General features: G+C 44.0%; 1 protein-coding gene across 1 annotated transcript in view; it reads left to right on the top strand.

The window, feature by feature from the left end:
- LOC126335483 (protein artichoke) overlaps positions 1-21423 on the top strand; it is a 326438-nt gene that overhangs the window by 263742 nt on the left and 41273 nt on the right. Inside the window, exons 10-11 of the mRNA XM_049998802.1 lie at positions 6322-6501; positions 14903-15082. Coding sequence (XP_049854759.1) covers positions 6322-6501; positions 14903-15082 — 360 coding nt within the window. The remainder of the gene's footprint in view (positions 1-6321; positions 6502-14902; positions 15083-21423) is intronic.

Raw genomic sequence — 21423 nt, forward strand, 5'->3', positions numbered from 1 at the left:
TAACAAAAATAATACAGTCTTCTGTGGCTTCTATCCCTGTCTCTTTTTTAACAAAATTCCATATTTATTTAACTGTTTGTCTGATATGTCAATTTAAGATAAAATGTGTATTCTCCTAGATTTTTTACATCTTTGAGTAATACGTTACAGTACTATTTATTATATGAAAGTATTTCTGAATCATTATTTGTTCTGGCTATTTTGTACAAGTCTTTTTTTGTGAAGAGTCTCTGATATTTTTAGTGATCCAAGGTATCTTTAATGACTTGCCATTATTACATTTACACTCCTGGAAATGGAAAAAAGAACACATTGACATCGGTGTGTCAGACCCACCATACTTACTCCGGACACTGCGAGAGGGCTGTACAAGCAATGATCACACGCACGGCACAGCGGACACACCAGGAACCGCGGTGTTGGCCGTCGAATGGCGCTAGCTGCGCAGCATTTGTGCACCGCCGCCGTCAGTGTCAGCCAGTTTGCCGTGGCATACGGAGCTCCATCGCAGTCTTTAACACTGGTAGCATGCCGCGACAGTGTGGACGTGAACCGTATATTCAGTTGACGGACTTTCAGCGAGGGCGTATAGTGGGCATGCGGGAGGCCGGGTGGACGTACCGCCGAATTGCTCAACACGTGGGGCGCGGCGTGAGGTCTCCACAGTACATCGATGTTGTCGCCAGTGGTCGGCGGAAGGTGCACGTGCCCGTCGACCTGGGACCGGACCGCAGCGACGCACGGATGCACGCCAAGACCGTAGGATCCTACGCAGTGCCGTAGGGGACCGCATCGCCACTTCCCAGCAAATTAGGGACACTGTTGCTCCTGGGGTATCGGCGAGGACCATTCGCAACCGTCTCCATGAAGCTGGGCTACGGTCCCGCACACCATTAGGCCGTCCTCCGCTCACGCCCCAACATCGTGCAGCCCGCCTCCAGTGGTGTCGCGACAGGCGTGAATGGAGGGACGAATGGAGACGTGTCGTCTTCAGCGATGAGAGTCGCTTCTGCCTTGGTGCCAATGATGGTCGTATGCGTGTTTGGCGCCGTGCAGGTGAGCACCACAATCAGGACTGCATACGACCGAGGCACACAGGGCCAACACCCGGCATCATGGTGTAGGGAGCGATCTCCAACACTGGCCGTACACCTCTGGTGATCGTCGAGGAGACACTGAATAGTGCACGGTACATCCAAACCGTCATCGAACCCATCGTTCTACCATTCCTAGACCGGCAAGGGAACTTGCTGTTCCAACAGGACAATGCACGTCCGCATGTATCCCGTGCAACCCAACGTGCTCTAGAAGGTGTAAGTCAACTACCCTGGCCAGCAAGATCTCCGGATCTGTCCCCCATTGAGCATGTATGGGACTGGATGAAGCGTCGTCTCACGCGGTCTGCACGTCCAGCACGAACGCTGGTCCAACTGAGGCGCCAGGTGGAAATGGCATGGCAAGCCGTTCCACAGGACTACATCCAGCATCTCTACGATCGTCTCCATGGGAGAATAGCAGCCTGCATTGCTGCGAAAGGTGGATATACACTGTACTAGTGCCGACATTGTGCATGCTCTGTTGCCTGTATCTATGTGACTGTGGTTCAGTCAGTGTGATCATGTGATGTATCTGACCCCAGGAATGTGTCAATAAAGTTTCCCCTTCCTGGGACAATGAATTCACGGTGTTCTTATTTCAATTTCCAGGAGTGTAGTTATCTTTTTAGGGAAACTACTTTCAAAAAGTATACAAATATATTCAGAAATACTTTGAATTTAGAGCTATCATTAAGCTTATAATAAACTTCAACCCAGTCAACATTTTTAAGCATTCTTTAGAATCTTCAGTAGTTTTGTCATTATTCAGCCTCATTGTTTCCTTTTATTGTTTCTTAACTGTGCCTGGAACACAGTTATGTAATATGACTAACCTAACCAGTTTACTACAGGATTAGCTTGTTGTAGAAATCAACATGAGACGGAATGGAAGCAAAATTTCAAATTCATTATTTCAGACCGGGAAATCTTTTTCAAAGAATAAGCTCTGTAATACCAGAAAAATGAGATCCTCCACACTTTAAGTTATAATCACTGAAGCAAGCAACAGTTCATACTTGGACACAGTCAGTCACATAATGAGATATATAAGGGCAAGTCAAAAAATTAAGAATTTTAAACAAACTTTTTATTGGGGAAACAATATTACATATAACATCATTTCCCTTCATAATGTCCCTCAGTCTTTATGGACTTGGGCCATCTCTTGAGAAGCTTCTTAAGTACATCCTGGAAGAATCTACGTAGCACTGTGCAGGTTCACTCTTGCACTGACTCCACAACCTCCTCATCTTGATTTGCTTGGATTCACAGAGGTGCGCCATCATCAAATCAAGAATATGACTATGTCAGGAGTGTATGGAAGGTGCTCCACCAGCTCCAGACCAAGATTTTGAATGACATTTTGTAAATTTGTGGTAAGGTGCTACGGGAAAAAACTGCTGAGATCATCGGTCCCTAGGCTTACACACTAACTAAGCTAACTTAAACTAACTTACGCTAAGGACTACACACACACTCGTGCCCGACGGAGGACTCGGACCTCGGACGGAAGGAGCCGCAAGACCCGTGACAAGACGTCTGAGACCGCGCAGCCAAGATTTTGAATGAACAGTTTTTTTTTTCGAGATGTGTGAGGGCATAGATCATTTTGAAATAAAATTACACCATTAAAATAAGCTTCTTTCTGCCCTTCTTTTTCATATTGTGTTTCAGATCTCGCAGTAACTCACACAAGCTGTGATTATTCACTCTGTAACTTTTTAGAGTGTAATGAATCAGCAATGGTCCGTTTATACCCCAAAACACTGTAATCATCAACTTACTAGCGGCAACTTTGCTACTGAATTTTTTCGCTATAGACGAAAATGGTTGTTTTCCCACCGTGCTCTATTGCTTAATGTGTGGTTCTTGGTTATGAACTCAGAGTTCATCAACGGTTGCCGTGTGAGAGAAAGTCTTCTTCTTCAATCACCTTAAATGTGATTTTGACACTGTTTCTGTTCGTCAGTTGACATGTTACCCAATAAGCACAAGCTCTGTGATGGCTTAGAGATTCAAGGATTATGGAAAATGATGAAAAATGGTTAATGTTCAACTCACATGCATTATAATCCGTTCTGGCAATACGTTCATCACGAATTATTCTTCCAGCTTTCTTGGTGCTACTGTCAGTTTGTTGAAGTGGGTGGCAGTTGTCATTAATGGGTAACACATTTTATTAGAGCATGGCTACAATATGGAAACGATGTAGTATGCGAAATAAAAATAAAACAGAACAACCGGTGTAGAAAACTTATTTCTTTTATCATGACTGAGGACCCTGCCATGATTAAATTACATTGAAGCGCCAAAGAAACTGGTACAGGCACGCGTATTGTAATACAGAGATATGTAAACGGGCAGAATCCGGTTCTGCGGTCGGCAACGCCTTTATAAGACGCAGTTGTTAGATCGGTTGCTGCTGCTACATTGGCAGGTTATCAAGATTTAAGTGAGTTTGAATGTAGTGTTACAGCCGGCGCACGAGCGATGATATACAGCACCTCCAAGGTAGCGATGAAGTGGGGATTTTCCCGTAAAACCATTTCACGAGTGTACCCAGAATATGAGGAATCTGGTAAAACATCAAATCTCCAACACCGCTGCGACTAGAAAAAGGTCGTGCAAGAACAGGACTAACGACGACTGTAGAGAATCGTCCAACGTGACAGAAGTGCAGCCTTTCCGCAAACTGCTTCAGATTTCAGTGCTGGGGTATGAACAAGTGTCAGCATGTGAACCAATCAACGAAACATCAAGGACATGGGCTTTCGGAGCCGAAGGCCCACTTGTGTACACTTGACGACTGCATGACACAAAACTTTACGCCTCACCTGGACCTGTCAACACCAACATTGGACTGTTGATGACTGGAAACATGTTGCCTGGTTGGACGAGTCTCGTATCAAGTTGTATTGAATGGATGGATGTGTATGGGTATGGAGACAACCTCATGAATCCGTGGACCTGCATGCCAGCAGGGGACTGTTCAAGCTGGTGGAGGCTCCGTAATGGTGTGGGGCTTGTGCATAGGAGTGATATGGGACCGCTGGTACGTCTAGATACGACTCTGACAGGTGACATGTATCTAAGCATCCTGTCTGATCGCCTGCATTCATTCATGTCCATTGTGCATTTCGACGGAGTTGGGGAATTCCAGCAGGACAATGCGACTCCCCACACGTCCGGAATAGCTACAGAGTGGCTCTAAGAATACTCTTCCGAGTTTAAACACTTCAGCTGGCCACCAGACTCCCCAGGCATGAACATTATTTAGCATATCTGGGATGCCCTGCAATGTGCTGTTTAGGCAATATCTCCACCCCCTTGCACTCTTATTGATTTATGGACAGCCCTGCAGGATTCATTGTGTCAGTTCCCTCCAGCGCTACTTCAGACATTAGTCGAGTCTATACCATGTCGTGTTGTGGCGGTTCTGCATGCTCGCGCGGGCCCTACATGATGTTGGGCAGGTGTACCAGTTTCTTTGGCTCTTACCTGAACGATCTTTTCCACAGACAGATGTACTTGCAGTTTTAAAGGAATTTATCGACTTATACATATTTCATTAACTAATTTAAAACAGCTATTAACATACTACAGCTGCATTTTATCAATAACATCTATACTTTTTACTCTATTCAGAGTACCAAAAACAAATGATTCCACTAATTTTTTCCTTGGTACAACGGACAACATAGCACTCAAAATAAAATACTCTGAAATCACTACAAAAACGAGGGGCGACCCAAAAATAACCAGAATTTCTTTCTAGAAAGCATATACTTTATTGTTTTCAAATACAACCTTAATCTCCTTCAAAGTACTCTCCATTAGCATTAATACACTTGTCCAAACGTTCATTGCAGCACCTTTTAAATTCGTCCTCTTTGATACCTGCTAGCACTTTCATGACATATCATGTCACATCTTTCATATCCGCAACACGCTTCCCTCTCAAGTCTCGGGGATAGGAAGAAGTCCAAGGCTGGTCAATGCGGCTAATAGGGCGCGTGGGTCAAGGTAGTCATCTTCATTGAGGCCAAAGACTGGCGAACACTGAGAGCCATGTGCGCGGGAGCATTGTTGTGATAAAGGAACCACACACCAGTATACCACAAAGCCAGACGTTTTCGCGACAAACTTCTGCAAAGCCATTTCATAACTTCCAGATACAATTGTTAGTTTACTGTCTGGTTTTCAGGGACAAATTCAGAGTGTACGATCCCTTTGATGTCAAAAAAACATACCAACATAGTTTTCACATTCTATTTCCCTTGTCAAGCTTTTTTTGGTCGAGATGAGCCAGTGACGTCTATTGTGATGACTGTTGTTTACTTTCCGGATCGTACCCATAGCACCTGTAATGATTTTGTTGAAAAAATATGGATCATCTTTGAATGCATCCTTCATTTCGAGACAGGCTCGAACGTGACGATCCCTTTGATCCCCGGTAAGAAGCTTTGGCACGAGTTTTGCTGCCACTCTTCGCATCCCCAAATCGATGGTCAAGATGCGCTGAATTGAGCTCCAGGACAACCCGGACAAGTTCTCAAGTTGGTCGATTGTCCTGCGTCGATCTTCACTGATGAGATCACGGATTTTATCGTTGTTGCCTTCGCTTTGTGCAGTTGAAGGTCGACCGGAACGGGTCTGATCTTCAACCACCATTTCTCCCTTTTTAAACCGAGAAAACCATTCGTACGCTTGCATTTTAGTGAAACCATGGTCTTTGTAGGCTGTCTGAATCATCGCAACAGTTTCTGCTGCGTCCTTGCCGAGCAAGAAACAAAACTTCAGTGCCGCATGTTGCTCACAAGAACTAGCCATTTCCTCGTTCACGTCTGCACTGTGCCCACACTCAAAGAACTGCCAAAGAAACCATTCTTCTCACTGTTGGGTGACGTCGAGTGGCAGATTGACTCAGCAGAATCCTACTACAACCCTCTGGCGGCGCAACCTGCTACTACAAGTACATGATGTGCAGCATTACGTTTCCAGTTACTTTTGGGACGCTCCTCGTACTGCTATTCCCTGGGCCAATACAGCTAATGCACAATTGCAACAGTGAGATTAATCATATTACTGTTGCTAACTAAGAAGCAGAAAAAATTGTTTTTACTTATTGGCCGGCCCACGTAATTAGTAAATAGCAACCCTTGAAGATGAGATATACTGACAGTTGGGAAGAGAAGTGACGCTGAAGGTATATATCATGGCACAGGCTGGTGAGCGTGGAGTCGCTGGGCGGCGCGGCGCGGCAGCTGCGCTCCCTGCAGCTGCGCGGCAACCGCCTACAGCACGTGCCGGCCGCCATGTTGCGCGGCGCCCGACTGCTGCGCCACTGCGACCTCAGCAGGAACCACATCGCCACCGTCGACGAGGACGCGCTCGCCGACACCAGGTGCGCTGCAACGGTCACATTGCAACCTTGCTGGCCATTATATAACACCCGCCTGCTTCCCAGGATTTGAGAAATTACAAGTTGACAATGACCGTGAATTATGAATTTTGACCCGTGTCGGGATAAGGCATCAGAATCCGAAGTAAATAATGATAATTCCGCGCGAAACAGGAGACGTCATAACTTGATTGTTATTGAATGAGTAATTTCATTCAATAACGATCGGTAAATGAAATAATTTGGAAATAAATTTTGCCACTGGAAATTTTGCCGAAAGAAATGATTAAGTTGTAAAAGCAATTAAAAAATCGGTCGCCAGCTCAACTGATGAGCGACAATACTGTTAAGTACGTGAATAATTGTGTCAAAAATAAAGTTAACCTGTTTGTAGCGCAGCAGGTGGAACGGGAACTTTTACGAAAGTGCTGTGTCAGGCTCAGTAGTCATATAAAATAATGTCATAACAATCTAACCACACGTAAACATCAATGGTTAACTTTCAATAAGTATTTTGATAGTTATTTTGTTCATAATTTGTCAGCTAAGTGCAATGCTGACAACACAGATAATTATCTATCAAGATTTCGAATAATGGACTGTCATTCTGTCTTTAAAATTAGGTACTTTCACAGTTTAATCTACTGATAATGAAATATATTTGCATACAATTGATTAACTAGTTTTGAATGACAATAATTCATTAATTGGGGGATTGTCAGGTGGAATAAGCTTTATAGTTCATGAAATATTCTTGAACTAACTTCAGCTGAATATGCATTGAAATAAATCTTAATAACCAAATTTATTACTTCAGTCTATTATTAATTTACTACAGTTGGCGTAAGCTTATTAAGTGCAACAATTAACTACGATAATCAGTATGAAATTTACTCCTCACCATCTGTGCAAATAATTTGATAATTAACATATTTTCTCTTGATAATGGCGTGACACACTCGGTTCAATAAGGTGAGGATTGGAAGGAACCTACTTGGTGTTATTGTCGGGTGGAATGTAACTGCAACACTTCGAATATAAAGTGCTTGTTATTAACCGTTCAACTTCAGAGAAAAGCACAGTCACTGGCAAGCCTTCTACAATTTTGTCCTACGAAAATTACGTAGATCTTACTTCACTCGTTGTCAGTGGATCGACGGAAGTCCACTGCATCGACAACATGTGGCAGCGGGCTTTTACTGTTGCGACTTGGGCCCACAGTGCGCTTCACGTTTAAGTCCTCATTTCTTCAGCACTACGCCCATTAATCCACAATAACTTTCCCGGCCATGCTTCCAGATATTCCGACCATTACCTTCCCGTCGTACTTAGATCCGCACACTAGCCGTTAGATGTAACACAGCTAGGACTAGCAGCACTCGACTGAAGTTCTAACTCCGAGTACGGCGTCACTGCTTCTACTGCCCGCTGGCGCGCTCCCGCGCCCAGCGGCACGACTAAACAATCTCTCTGACTTCAACGTTAACTAAATATGCCCTGACTTGCCGGTGTTAAATATTACATAATTTAAACATAGAATTTACAATACATATTTACACGAGACAATACATCGCATACAAACAGTTTCATGTGTTAAGTAAGCGAAAAAATTCATAGCAAGGACTGTGTTGCAGCGTCACAATTACAGTAACAGCCTTTGTGTAACCAGTCTGGAAAATGTTATTATGCACCTTCTGTATTTATCATACAGCATATTTGTTATCATTTGCAAAAAAAATCTCGTTTCGATATCTTGAATCGTTTGTGAGGTACGATGACCACATCATTCTCAATGCACAGAGACGTGAATGGACATGAGACGCGCGACTGTCCAGCGGATATAAAATCCAATAACTCGAGAACGAAATGAGATCCCATTCTGCTCTCAATTTTAAATAAAAGTTCAGTATAATTTACTGAAATGTTAGAACCAAAATCAACCACAATATGTTTTTACCTCTGCAAAATCTTTAAAATTTTGCGCAATATTTTACTTAATTTGGTACAGCGCATAGCTATGGCATACAACAAAAACAAATTCAGTCCTCATTTGAGCAAAGATATCAGACGGTAAGATGTGAAAAACCAAATTTTTTCACCAAATAGTTTTCGAAAAATCGGATAACTATATCATATCGGCGGCACAGCCATAACGAAAGCTTCCCTCACCATGAAATGTAGAGAGCATTCTATAGCAGCGGAAGGATCACGTTTTTTTTTTTTTTTTCAGATTACAATCAACAATGTGAGTCATTCTCCGTCGCCTAATGGATAAGAAAGGAAATTATTCCCCAGCGAAAAACATTGTAGATAGGTTGGTTCGTTGGACACTACGTCTCTGTTGTCGATACATCTTCGTCCGCAGGTGGCAAAGTTATAAGAATAATGCCGATGTTGTGGGAAAGAAGAGTGCATGTTATGGCCGTTTAGCAATGTTTTTGTCAATCTGGTAAGTTTTTATATCCCTATTAATGATATACGCGCCTCCATAACTGAGATCGCTAATGCACCTTGTGCGTTGGCACTAGATTCGATGATAAGATCCTGATAGTACACATTTTCGCTGCCAGTATTTCACTGGTAAGGGGAGGAGAAGCGTTAGTGTAAAACTCCTGGTATTCAGATTTTTTGCCAATGTCCTCGATTAAATTCAGAACTACTCCATAGTGTCTAATGAAGAGAATGCATATGACACAGCTGATAGTGATCCGTTGATCGGATGGCGACTTTAAGCTCGGCAACCCTGTTGGTGCTATTCGAGAGGAGTAGGGTATGTGCTCCCATCTCTTCATCCAGAACAAAGTAAATCCAATGCTACAATACACACGCTCTCATCACAGTCGATACACGATACAGACACACTTGATACTTAATAACAGTACAGATGAAGGGAGCAGTTAATCACCTCGACTAGGATATTGCCAAGACCTGCAATGCAAGATCTGTGTGTCTGCTCCGCTGTAAACATTTCCTGAGTATGGGACCACTTTTTTTTATTAATAACATGCAACTAAAATTTAGTAACCAGCCGACAATCCATTTACAGAGCTACAATCATTGTATCTGTCAATTTGAATATTGCAATGGGAATTATTTCCGTAAATGGAGTCCCCAGCGTAGTTCAACTAAGACAAACCTTCCATGTTATGACCTGAACAAAAAAAAAAAAAGGTTCAAATGGCGCTGAGCAGTATGGGACTTAACATGTATGGTCATCAGTCCCCTATAACTTAGAACTACTTAAACCTAACTAACCTAAGGCCAGCACACAGCACCCAGCCATCACGAGGAGAGAAAATCTCTGACCCCGCCGGGAATCGAACCCGGGAACGCGGGCGCGGGAATCGAGAACGCTACCGCACGACCACGAGCTGCGGGCATGCCCTGAACAAAAAGCTTGCTAACAGGGAACTTATACTTCCTTTTAACAGTGCCACCTTAACTCACAATAAAACTGCTAGGTATCTAGGAGTTACTTTAGAAGAATATTAAGCTATAAGGGAAACCTGAGAAGGACAGCTGCAAAACTCTGTACCTGAAGTAACATCGTGCAGAATCTATATAGCACCAAATAGTGCTCTCCGTCATTTACGTTACGAAGAACAGTTTTAGCTCTGGTTTATTCAGCAGCACAACACTGTTGTCCCATCTGGATTAGTAGCTCCCACACAAGAAAACAGACATCCAACTAAATAATGCCTTGCACATGACTTCAGGCACGAGTAGGACCGCTCTCACCATCTAGCTACCGGTCGTTAAGTGATAAGCACTATGGTGACAAATGTCATCGGACGGCGATATGCGTACTTACAGATGGCGGTATACAAGGTCTAAGAGGGCAGTGCGTTGGTGGAGCCGTCATTTATACTCAAGTGAGTCATGCGAAGAGGCGTTCTACGTGATTGTGGCCGCACGACGGGAATTGACAGACTTTGAACACGGAATAGTACACTCCTGGAAATTGAAATAAGAACACCGTGAATTCATTGTCCCAGGAAGGGGAAACTTTATTGACACATTCCTGGGGTCAGATACGTCACATGATCACACTGACAGAACCACAGGCACATAGACACAGGCAACAGAGCATGCACAATGTCGGCAATAGTACAGTGTATATCCACCTTTCGCAGCAATGCAGGCTGCTATTCTCCCATGGAGACGATCGTAGAAATGCTGGATGTAGTCCTGTGGAACGGCTTGCCATGCCATTTCCACCTGGCGCCTCAGTTGGACCAGCGTCCGTGCTGGACGTGCAGACCGCTTGAGACGACGCTTCATCCAGTCCCAAACATGCTCAATGGGGGGCAGATCCGGAGATCTTGCTGGCCAGGGTAGTTGACTTACACCTTCTAGAGCACGTTGGGTTGCACGGGATACATGCGGACGTGCATTGTCCTGTTGGAACAGCAAGTTCCCTTGCCGGTCTAGGAATGGTAGAACGATGGGTTCGATGACGGTTTGGATGTACCGTGCACTATTCCGTGTCCCCTCGACGATCACCAGAGGTGTACGGCCAGTGTAGGAGATCGCTCCCCACACCATGATGCCGGGTGTTGGCCCTTTGTGCCTCGGTCGTATGCAGTCCTGATTGTGGCGCTCACCTGCACGGCGCCAAACACGCATACGACCATCATTGGCACCAAGGCATAAGCGACTCTCATCGCTGAAGACGACACGTCTCCATTCGTCCCTCCATTCACGCCTGTCGTGACTCCACTGGAGGCGGGCTGCACAATGATGGGGCGTGAGCGGAAGACGGCCTAACTGTGTGCAGGACCGTAGCCCAGCTTCATGGAGACGGTTGCGAATGGTCCTCGCCGATACCCCAGGAGCAGCAGTGTCCCTAATTTGCTGGGAAGTGGCGGTGCGGTCCCCTACGGCACTGCGTAGGATCCTACGGTCTTGGCGTGCATCCGTGCGTCGCTGCGGTCCGGTCCCAGGTCGACGGGCACGTGCACCTTCCGCCGACCACTGGCGACAACATCGATGTACTGTGGAGACCTCACGCCACGCCCCACGTGTTGAGCAATTCGGCGGTACGTCCACCCGGCCTCCCGCATGCCCACTATACGCCCTCGCTCAAAGTCGGTCAATTGCACATACGGTTCACGTCCACGCTGTCGCGGCATGCTACCAGTGATAAAGACTGCGATGGAGCTCCGTATGCCACGGCAAACTGGCTGACACTGACGGCGGCGGTGCACAAATGCTGCGCAGCTAGCGCCATTCGACGGCCAACACCGCGGTTCCTGGTGTGTCCGCTGTGCCGCGCGTGTGATCATTGCTTGTACAGCCCTCTCGCAGTGTCCGGAGCAAGTATGGAGGGTCTGACACACCGGTGTCAATGTGTTCTTTTTTCCATTTCCAGGAGTGTATTTGCAACTAGACGCATGGAACATTCCATTTCGGAACTATTTAGCGAATTCAATATTCTGCGACCCACAGGGTCAAGAGTGTGCGAAGAATATCAGATTGCAGGAATTACCTCTCACCACGGACAAGGCAGTGCTGATGGGCTTTACTTTGAGAACATCTGCGTTTGCACAAAGTTGTCAGTACTAACAGACAAGCAACTCTGCGTGATGTAACAACAGACATCAATGTGGGACGTATGACGCACGTATCCGTTAGGACAGTGCGGGGAAATTTGACGTTAATGGGCTATGGCAGCGGATGACCGTCGCGAGTGCCATTCCTAACAGCACAACATCGCCTGCACCGTCTCTCCTAAGCTCGTAGCCACATAAGTTGGACCTTAGACGGCTGGAATTCCGTGGCCCGGTCAGGCTAGCCCCGATTTTAGTTGGTAACAGCTGATTTCGAGTGTGGCGCAGACCCTACGAAGCCACGGACCCAAGATGTCAACAAGGTTCTGTGCAATTTGGTGGTGGCTCCATAATGGTGTGTACCGCGTTTACATGGAATGAACTGGGTCCTCCTTTATGTTAGGCTACTTGGAGGCCATTTGCAGCCATTTATGGACTTCATATTCCCAAACAATGATGGAATTTTTATAGATGACAGTGCCTCAGGTTACCATCCCACAACTGTTCGTGATTTGTTTGAAGCACATTCTGGGCAAATGTAAATTAATTGAAACCCTCAGCTGCCGACATGCGTTGTTGACATACCTCGATGGGGACAGCTGAAAATGTGTGCCCCAACCGGGACTCGAACTCGGGATCTCCTGCTTACATGACAGACGCTCTATCCGTCTGAGCCACTGAGGACACAGATGAATAGCGCGACTGCAGGGACTTATCGCTTGCACGGTTCCCGTGGGACGCACGTTGCCAACTGTTCCCGGAGATCCCGGGGTTGAGTTCCAGACCGGGCACACATTTTGAGCTTTCCCCATCGAGGTATATCAACAACACCTGTCGGCAGCTGAGGGTTTCAATTAATTATCATTTGTTCTAGAGAAGCTGCACAGTCATCAATGGTATCAGTTCTTTCGAGAACAGTTACTATCTTCATATACATACTGGACAGTTCGAGCGAATGATTTGGCCACTCAGGTCTCCGGACACGAATCCTATCAAACATCTATGGGACGCAATCGAAGGGTCAGTATGTGCACAAAATCCAGCACCAGCAACATTTTGGGCGATTATGGACGGCTATAGAGGTAGCGTGGCTCAATATTTCTGCAGGAGACTTTGAAATACTTCGTGAGTCCATGCCCTGGTGAGTTGCTCCATTACACCGGGCAAAAGGAGGACCGACATGATATACACTACTGTGCATTAAAATTATTAAAATTGCTACACCACGAAGATGACGTGCTACAGACGCGAAATTTAACCGACAGGAAGAAGATGCTGTGATATGCAAATGATTAGCTTTACAGAACATTCACACAACGTTGGCAGCGGTGGCGACACCTACAACGTGCTGCTTTGAGGCAAATTTCCAACCGATTTCTCGCACGCAAACAGCAGTAGACCGTCGTTGCCTGGTGAAACGTTGTTGTGATGCCTCGTGTAAGGAAGAGAAATGCGTACCATCACGTTTCCGACTTAGATAAAGGTCGGATTGTAGCCTACCACGATTGCGGTTTATCGTATCGCGACTTTGCTGCTCGCGTTGGTAGAGATCCAATGACTGTTAGCAGAATATGGAACCGGTGGGTTCAGGAGGGTAATACGGAACGCCGTGCTGGATCTCAACTGCCTCGTATCACTACCAGTCGAGGAGACACGCATCTTATCAACATGAATGTAACAGATCGTGCAGCCACTTCTCGATTCCTGAGCCAACAGATGGGGACGTTTGCAAGCCAACAACCATCTGAACGCCCAGTTCGACGACGTTTGCAGCAGCACCGCTATCAGCTCAGAGACCATGGCTGCGGTTACCCTTGACGCTGCCTCACAGACAGGAGCGCCTGCGATGGTGTACTCAATGACGAACCAGGGTGCACGAATGGCAAAACGTCATTTCTTCGGATGAATCCAGGTTCTGTTTACAGCATCATGATGGTTGCATCCATGTTTGGTGACATCGTGGTGAACGCACATTGGAAGCGTGTATTTGTGATCGCCATCTGGCGTAACACCCGGCGTGATGGAATGGGGTGCCATTGGTTACACGTCTCGGTCACCTCTTGTTCGCATTGACGGCACTTTGAACAGTGGATGTTACACTTCATATATGTTAAGTCCCGTGGCTCTACCCTTCATTCGATCCCTGCGAAACCCTACATTTCAGCAGGATAGTGCACGACTGCATGTTGCAGGTCCTGTACAGGCCTTTCTGGGTACAGAAAATGTTCGACTGCTACCCTGGGCAGCACATTCTCCAGATCTCTCACCAATCGAAAACGTCTGGTCAATTGTGGGAAGCAACTGGCTCGTCACAATACGCCAGTCACTACTCTTGTTGAACTGTGATATCATGTTGAAGCTGAATGAGCAACTGTACCTGTACACCCCCTCCAAGCTCTGTTTGACTCAATGCCAAGGTGTATCAAGACCGTTATTATGGCCAGAGGTGGTTGTTCTGGGTACTGATTTCTCAGGATTTATGCACCCAAATTGCGTGAAAATGTAATCACATGTCACTTCTAGTATAATATATTTGTCCAATGAATACCCGTTTATCATCTGCATTTCTTCTTGGTGTAGCAATTTTAATGGCCAGTAGTGTAGAAGGTACCCCCATCACTTTTGCCACCTCATTGTAATGGATGCATGTTTACTAAGTGCTTACACACGTCTATTTGAGGACTTCCTCAATATGACTGATAGTTCAGTTAACTATATCTGTAGCCTAGATGTTGATTTATGAATGTTTATTGAAGTGACTTGTAAAAATTCCACACGATAAATGAATAAATCTAATCCAACTCCAGTGTTTTGTGTGTGTGTGTGCTTGCTTACGGGCGTGCTGTTGGTGGCAGGGACCTGGAGACGCTGGACATGTCGCACAACGTGCTGGAGGAGCTGCCGGAGGCGGTGGCGCGGCTCCCTTCGCTGCGCGCCCTCGACGCCAGCCACAACCGGCTGGTGGCGTTGCCCGCGCAGGGGCTCACGGCCGCAGGGCTGCCCGCAATCACCGAACTCAGCCTCGCGCGCAACAGGTAGGCCTGCCAACCTACCCGTCTGCCTCTCCACTAGCGATGGCCGGCGTGTAACGTAAGTACCACCGTCTAACAGAACAGTCGCGGCACTCACTGCTGTAAAAGTTGTTACCGTTTGACAGATGGAGCGACACTAGCGCTCCAAGCGGCGAGTAAGATGAACGTCGGACGCGTCGTAAGTAAAATGTTTGTTTTGAATCAATTTCCTACGTAATTTACGAAATATTTGAGTTATTTTCTTGCCTCCGAGGGTTTGTGTAGTATCAGAAGGCATATATTTGTCTAAAAATGATTCTAAAGTAAGCGCAAGTGTGGACAAAAACCATTAATCGAGTGGCAAGCTATAACACATTCGCGAAGAAACACTTGTGACGTTGGCAGGCCCCCACAAACGCACGAGTGGTCGACTGTGAAGAGCGGACAAATTGAATAGCTGGGCGGCGGCCATTAGAGTGGTAAATTGACGCGCGGGGTTCGAATGTTTATACATCGCTTTTGGTTATAAAATGCCTTCCCTTGAGTGAATTCACAAACATAATGCCTCATTTAAATAAGTTACTACAATATACTTTTTAATTTATGAACAAACAGCAACTAGTCACTGTTCCTGAATCTATCTTACGTACTACATGGAATCTGCCGTTGCTAAAAGTTATGTACTGGACCCCTAGCATTTTTCGTAGTTCATTTACGATAGATGTATGCAAAATGCATCAAAATACTCGAAGATTTGCCCACTATATTAATAGATATTTTCTGACTCTACCTTGCTTTAGATTTTATGACGAGAAGTGCGTTATATATGGCATAGTGCTTTGGCGACTCACAACCAAATTATCAAGTTTCAACCTAATCTAGACCATGAAAACACTACCGATCAGCCTACTTTCTTCAAAATGGTCAGAAAATATAAAAAGTTATTCTGTCGGTCGGAAATCTTGCCTCCTGACAGCGTGTAACCATTTTTGTAACAGCTGTGGTTTTGAGAAAGGAAACCTTCAAATAGATGCACAGACATTATGCTAATACCGTGTTACAAAAACATTTATTAAGCAAGTGCACTGACATACAAAACAACTTAAAATATCCGCATACCTGTGAAATGTAGTATTCGTTCCTTTCTCGAATTTATTTGTACAATTAATCGCTGCACAATTCTTCACCATTGTACTTCTTTTGATAGGAACGTACAAACAGTAGAATTACGAGTAACAAATACTGTATGCAAGCCCCAACAAATATACAACGTTGAATTAGGGTCTTCATCAACAACAATACTACACAACACATCAGACTACAACCACTATAATGGCGTCCAGCCGAAGGTTCAAATTATCCCGCGACTGCAGTGCCATAAGTGAGTCTAGTTATTTTTTACAAGTCTTTGGGCGTTGGATAGAATTGCGACTTACCACGTTGATATCAAAAGAATATAAACACACAGAATCACACGTAAGGAGCACAGAGATGTACCTCTACATGCGAAAGTGATCGACAGCTCATTTATCGTTCTGTAGGCCTACTGTGTTTGTCATTGTCGCCTGTTGCCACAAGTGCGACCTACATCTTTATATTATTCTAAGTGGGACAACCAACTGCCAAATAATGGGAGAAATATGTTGAAAAATTTACAATGAGCTGATTACATTACATTTCAAGCAAAACCAAATATTTGAATAATTTTCAAACAATCTGTCAGTGAACACAGTGCTAACAAAATAATGTCATAGCACGAAGGGAACAAGGGAAATTAAGTGACTAACAACAGAAGTGAATGACATACATACCTACAGACTTCAACATTCGTTTGTCCTTGTTCACTTAATCCTTCTGATACAGTTTCTGTCGCTGTCTGTAGGCAATTTCCTTTTCCTGTAATAGTTTTGCAGTAAGTCTAGCGATCTGTACATTTTGACACTTCACACGCTTTTGTAACACACTTAATCTAACCACTTCATCGCCAAAGCAGGTCTGTGTTGACGATTCACACGAATCTGGCTCTGATACATGGAGAGTTGAACTGGCTGCTTCTGTGTCATAGGACTGTATTATAGTTATAGATGGATTGTCGAATCTTTGTGGCAGTTTCCTCTTCATCGTCAGTATAGGTAGCTTATTTGGGATAACAAACAGTGTGGGTACTGCATTCCACAAGAGTTTACTATTGTCTGCGTTCATGGGCTGGTTTTATTCGAAATGTAGCGAACAAAACCTAATAATATTATAATACAAGTAAACTGGGTCTTTTTACTTAAGGTCTTCTCGTCTGCTATTAACTAGCCATTTTCTGCTCCTAAAACGAAACATTAATCATTAATACACATGTAGTTTGTAAGTGAATCCTGACGATACAGTGTAGTAACTCGATGTTATATCCTCTCAGGGTCCTTAGGAAACCTAAAAAAAGACGGCTGTGGTGTCTTCTTCTTCCTGTTGTTGCTGCAATTTATTGCGCTACAAACGCTCCCGCTTGTAAAAACCATTGTAGAAATCAAAATAAACAACCACTATTCGCTTTCACGATCGCACCGAACCCACAATTTAAGGTACTGGCCACATGGGGCGCTGCTGACGCGGTAGGCAACAAAATCGGCGAAGTGTCGCGACTGTTATGTTAGACTGTACTGTTATGTTAGACTGTGGTAAGTACTCAAGTGTCACTGACAGTGACGAGGGATCGGTTCGATCCGACAAGTCGAAACATGCCCTGAAATTTTGTATACAGGAGGAATGCACCAAAGGAAACACAACGTCAAAATTGTAGCTACTAAGACGCACTGTAATGTATTTTTTTAAGAAATCCAGATAAGTGTGAGTTGGATTCGCCCACTGATTGTGGAGAGTTCTGTACAAACTTAATTATGGACACAGATACTACACTCATCCCTGGAATCAAGGATCTCTGCTATTTTTTGTCTCTTACAAGAGAACCTCCTCATCGCACCCCCCCTCCCCCCCCTCACATTTAGTTAAGTTGGCACAGTGGATAGGCCTTGAAAAACTGAACACAGATCAATCGAGAAAACAGGAAGAAGTTGTGTGGAACTGTAAAAAAAAAAATAAGCAAAATATGCAAACTAAGTAGTCCATGGCCAACATAGGCAACATCATGGACACTCTAAGAGTAGTAGCGCTGTGGTCCCGTGGTTAGCGTGAGGAGCTGTAAAAGGAGAGGTCATAGGTTCAAGGCTTCCCTCGAGAAAAATGTTCAATTTCTTTTATATAGCCGACACAGGGCAGAAGGATCAGGCATTGTATAGTTTTAGTGTGGGAGTAGACGTGATTACCATTCCTCTAGGTTGTACACCTCTTGTGCAACCGTTAGATGTGTTTGGTTTTCGGCAAGTGAAATACTTTGTGAAAAGATTCTATGATTCTGTGTAGCTGCACAGGTACACAGAGCAGTATTGTTTACGTGATCGTGTGTCAATTATCGAAGTTCAGGCACTCACACATAATCAACTTCTCTCTCCAAAATCCCAGGACATGTTCAGATTTGCTTGGACATACGCAGGATTTGAAGGTCTACACACGGAAAAAATTGAAAACGTTAAAAACATTTGTTTTAACAGAGCACAAGGAAAACTGTGCGACTGTGAAACTGTTGCATTCATTTGTTGCAGTTTACGTGACAAACTCTTATGTTGTCATCACTTTTTTGGGAGTGATTATCACATCCACAAGAAAACCTAAATCGGGCAACGCAGAAGAATCTTTTTACCCATTCGCGAAGTGTACAATTTAGGTGGGTCGACAACATATTCCTGTCATGTGACGCACCTGCCATTACCAGTGTTGTATAGGATACATCAGACGTGTTTTCCTGTGGAAAAATCGGTTGACTTATGACCTTGCGATCAAATGTTTTCGGTTCCCATTGGAGAGGCACGTCCTTTCGTTTACTAATCGCACGGTTTTGCGGTGCGGTCGCAAAACACAGACACTAAACTTATTACAGTGAACAGAGATGTCAATGGACGAACGGACAGATCATAACTTTGCAAAAATTAAGAAAGTAAACTTTTCACTCGTGGGAAGACTTGTACCAAGGACCTCTCGTTCCACAGGTGCTTACGCTAACCACGGGACCACGGCGCTTGTGAGCTCACATTTTCCTTGATGCGACCTATCTTGTGCATGGACTACTCAGTTTGTATATTTTGATTATTTTTTTCCTAGTTCCACACTTCTTCTTCCTGTTTTCTCGATTTATCTGTGTTCAGTTTTTCAAGGCCTATCCACTGTGCCAACTTATAACTAAATGTGAGGGGGATGCGATGGGGAGGTACCCTTGTTAGCGACATTGGGTCTCGCGGTAGCGTTCTCGCTTCCCGAGCACGGGGCCCCGCGTTCGAGTCCCCGCGGGGTCAGGGATTTTCACCTGCCTCGAGATGACTGGGTGTTGTTTCGTCTTCATCATACTCACCATCATCATTCATCCCCATTACGGTCGGAGGAAGGCAATGGCAAACCACCTCCACTAGGATCTTGCCTAGTACGACTGGTGCGGGCATCCCGCATCGTCCCCTGCGCTCTGTCAAGGAGTATGCGACTTCATCCTCCACATCAATCTAGCAAGATATGAGTTCCAGGAATTCCAACACTTTCGAGAATGACCAAAAAATATTTTGTGTGATATAATTACAAATAAATAATTTTTGGATTTTTTCCTTTACTTGTACTGTAAAATGTAACTTAATTACTCATATTGTTTTTACTTAATAATGGGGTTACTCACAGTTACTCATGATCTGCTGCAGTCGTCGTCCCGAATCCATTAACTATAACGTTAAATTAATACTTAATCTTGTATAACTTTTCGATATATTTATTATACTTTCAAAACAAAATCAAAGCATCATTACAGAAGTAAACAATACTTACAACACAAATGCAGCAGTTACATGCTCACAGCTTAAAACCAAAACCAGACTGACTTCCTATGCCAATATGGCTACCCCTAGATATATATCCCAAACAACCCCGAACAATTCTCGGCATTGTTTAGAATCAGTTTTTGACTAACTAACAATTAAAATGAACATATAAAAACTGAAAATACATATATAAACGTATGTTTACTCCAGAACAGCAAGTACAGTTCTATGTTGGGTCGTATTTGTGATACTATTCGAGAATAATTTCTCGAATACGTAATTACAATAATGCATTTACATAACTCGTTAATTACTTAAGACTCCCTTCATCGAAAATGTTCTCTTCATTTACAGAGCTTCTATACTTTGAGGTAAATGAAATCAAACAGTTACTTCTGCAGTTATAATTTTTTCTAGACAAGTTAAATATTTTGTATGCATGTGTAATTCCGAATTCATCTGGAGAATGTATGTTTTAAGTGGGTCTAAATGGGCTGTTACGTTTCAACTGTGAAACCGAGCTTCTTGCCACGTTTCATGATTCTACGCCAACAGATTAGATTAGATTTTGAAGAGTGATTTTCAAAAATAAAGAAACCGCAGCTTAACCTACAATCTTTTATTGCGTACACGATTGGTTTCCGAATACTTAAAGTTCCATCATCTAGTGTAAAAAAAAAAAAAAAAAAAAAAAAAAAAAAAGTTAATCACCTGAGGTCATCCTCACCCAGTGTTGTCATGGAATCAAACAACTCACGGCTAATATTTATTATTAACATAGTTTTCGTCTTTGCGTTTCTGGTCGCTCAGCACGGAGGAACGGTTGTTACGGAATTTTTGTCCGTTTTACTCTTCCGATACGGAACCTTTGGTTTCATGACAACAATGGGGTGAGCATAACCTCAGGTGATTAAGTGATTTTATTTTTTACATGAAATGGTGAATCTTTAAGTGTTCCGAAACCTCTGGTGTACGCAATAAAAGATCATGGATCAAGCAACTGTCGTGCGGTTTCTTCATTTTTCAAAATGGACTTTTACGTTGCGCTGCCCCATAAGAACTCTTTGAAGAGTGAGTTTGCAAGTATCAAAATATGTGAGACAAATGGCCATATCTTTTGTATGCATTGACTAAGAAGCTTAAGTTTCTACAACGCTAAGGAGCCATAGACCTTAGTATGACATCAATTTCAGCTTAATATGTCCACCCGTTCCTGAGAAAAAGCGGTCTTAACACATGGATAGTCAGTTTTCGGATTACTGTCGTCAAAAAATTTTTTTCGTGTGATATAAATAGAAATTAACACTTGTCGGATTTTTTCTTTCGCTTTTACTGTGAAAGCTCGTTGCTTGCTAAATTTCACTTTTCTACGTGAACGAGAACTGAACTCAAACGTTTCAGCTTATCTTCAGTGTGTTTTATCCAGTTCAACCCCTAATCAATGCATACACATAGAAAGTTTGA

The sequence above is a fragment of the Schistocerca gregaria genome, chromosome 2 (genome assembly GCF_023897955.1).
Source record: "Schistocerca gregaria isolate iqSchGreg1 chromosome 2, iqSchGreg1.2, whole genome shotgun sequence".
Lineage (NCBI taxonomy): Eukaryota > Metazoa > Arthropoda > Insecta > Orthoptera > Acrididae > Schistocerca > Schistocerca gregaria.